Source organism: Psammomys obesus, unplaced genomic scaffold, assembly GCF_907164565.1.
Source record: "Psammomys obesus unplaced genomic scaffold, mPsaObe1.curated_primary_1811, whole genome shotgun sequence".
NCBI classification, from domain to species: domain Eukaryota; kingdom Metazoa; phylum Chordata; class Mammalia; order Rodentia; family Muridae; genus Psammomys; species Psammomys obesus.
Window position 1 is genome coordinate 42,296,636 of NW_026585504.1, and position 2,265 is coordinate 42,298,900.

The following is a 2,265-nucleotide window of genomic DNA, read 5'->3' on the forward strand; positions in this document are numbered from 1 at the left end:
GTGTGTGTGTGTGTGTGTGTGTGTGTGTGTGTGTGTGTGTGTGTGTGTAAATGGGACCCTTCTCTACAAAGTCCACAGATCCCCTATAAGCTCCAACTCAGGGTCAAGTTAACATTTTGGCTAGTTAACAAGTAACAAGGTCTTCCATTTCTGCACCCCAATTTATTTAAACAAACTGCTAATCAAAACTGATACAATTTTGTTTTACTGTTTTGTTTTTAAATGAGGATAATCTGATTATTACTGAAATTACATGCTAAAATGTATTTTCAATTAGGATAAGGTAGGGTTCAGAATTATACTTCACAGGTCAATATACTACCAGTTTTCTCTGTGAGAGGAGTTTAAGAATAACAGTTAAAGGCAAGTGGGGCATGGTGGTACGTGTACATAAACAGTACCTCAGCAGCTGTGGCAGAAGATCATGAGACCAAGCTGAGCTGTACAGGAAGCCCCTGCCTCAAACAATAGAAACAGGGGCTGAGGATGACAGGTCCTTGCCTAAGCTATACAAAGCCCTGGGTTCTGTGCCTGGCAAAACTGTCTTGTGGCATGCCTGCATCTCAGCACCTGGGAAGTAGAAGCAAAAGGATCATGAGTTCAAGGTCCTTTTTGGCTACCTAGGGAGTTCCAGACCAGCCTTGGTCACATGAGATACTGTCTCAAGAAGTAAATAAATACATGAATAAAAATAAAAACAATGAATAACAAAATCCTCCATCCCCAAAGAATTAGTTATTATTGTACACCCAACCCAGGGCAATAAAGCCAGTTAAAAATACCATGCAATCTGCCACGAGTAAACGCCTACAGTTTGAAGAGATGGACACCAACACACGTGAAGTGATGTTGCTAGTCATCTGTCAAGTGTACCTCATACATCCTGGAGGCAATTGTAAGAATTAGACTAAGTAATGAAGAAAATTAAGTGTAAGCTTTCTAATTTTTTTCTCTCTTTTAAGGGACCAGTTTCACCAAATAATAATAAAACAGCCCAGTTCCCTCTGCTCATGATAAAATTAGACAACAAGAATACTTACACAGGACTGGAATTCAAAGAGCAATGATCCACCATCATCTCTGGAAGGAAATCCAACTTAAACGCAGCCATCACCTCACTCTCCCCTTCAGAAGCCAATGATAATAACTTGCTGCACTTGTCTGATCCACAAATACACACAGCTTTAGCTTCCTGGGCCCCACAAAAAACACAAAGTGGAAACGGAGCTCAGGGAAACCAGCAGTAAGTGCCACAGAAAGAGGCAGGTCTGGGAACGGGGAAGGGAAAGGGTGTACTAGACTAAAATGGGGGCGCGACCATGTGAAGGGAGCTCAGCACAGCACACAATGGAAGTGCTGATGCACCAGGCTTGTTTTGTATGATTTTCCCTGGCGAAGCAGTACTAAGTGCACTGTCAGATAAATAGTGTGTCAGATTCATGAAGATAGTGTAGCCAACAAAGCAGAAGAAACACAAACTTGTTCCACATCCTCCAAAGTCCTCACTATAAATCAGTATTTAAGGTCCCACAGAGCTAAAATTACCTGAAGGAAAAAGTAAATAGGCAAAACAAAATGACAACAAAAAGCAACCAACCAAGAAAAAACCCCACCTCACCTCATGTGGGTAAGACATTTTTAAAAATGTCTTTAAACTTAGTTTTCCATGTGTATAAGACAGCAATGGGCACAAGTCCTGAGTCCAAATTAACCCCAAACAGTCATTAAAAAAATAACAGTAAGGCCAACAAAAGGCCAGAGGCAAGCTACTGGACGAAGTGGTCATCTAAACCCCATTGTTGCCCAACTACTTCCACTGGACTGGCCCTGTTCTTTTTAATAGTGTTGAGGGTAAAGTGATAAATCAGTCGCTCTGCAGGCAAGCCTTTAAAAAAAAAAAACAACAAAAAAACAAAACCTTGGTTCACTATCACTCATTAGATAGACAAAGGCAAAATTTCCTTACTAATTCCGAATCTTAACTTATCAGAAATTAAAAGAAAAAGTAATAGTCTGCCTTGGTCTTAAAAGAACACTAGGATATAATCCCCCCCCCCCCATTTTATGCCAGCCTTTTTTTCTTTCCTTTCTTTTCTGTGACAGAATCTCAAATATAGCCTTGGCTGTCCTGGCCTCAAACTCAAGAGATGTACCTGCCTCTGCCTTGTAAGTGCTGAGAGTAAGAGTGTGTGCCACTACTCCCATCATCTGCTGGCCTTTCTAATGAAATAAAAAAAAAAAAAAAAAAAAAAAAAAAAAAAAACA

The 2,265-nt window shown here is 40.3% G+C and overlaps 1 protein-coding gene across 7 annotated transcripts in view; it reads right to left on the minus strand.

Moving 5' to 3' along the window:
- The window catches only part of Celf1 (CUGBP Elav-like family member 1), a 78,264-nt gene that overhangs the window by 31,725 nt on the left and 44,274 nt on the right, over positions 1-2,265 (minus strand). For 3 of the 7 annotated variants that reach the window (XM_055601072.1, XM_055601067.1, XM_055601063.1), the window contains exon 1: positions 1,041-1,186. The exons of 2 other annotated variants lie outside the window; for them this stretch is intronic. In XM_055601072.1, coding sequence (XP_055457047.1) covers positions 1,041-1,111 — 71 coding nt within the window. In that variant the 5' untranslated portion in view covers positions 1,112-1,186. Of the gene's footprint in view, positions 1-1,040; positions 1,193-2,265 lie in introns of those variants that run through there. 2 more of the 7 variants (XM_055601093.1, XM_055601100.1) reach the window with 1 other exon arrangement.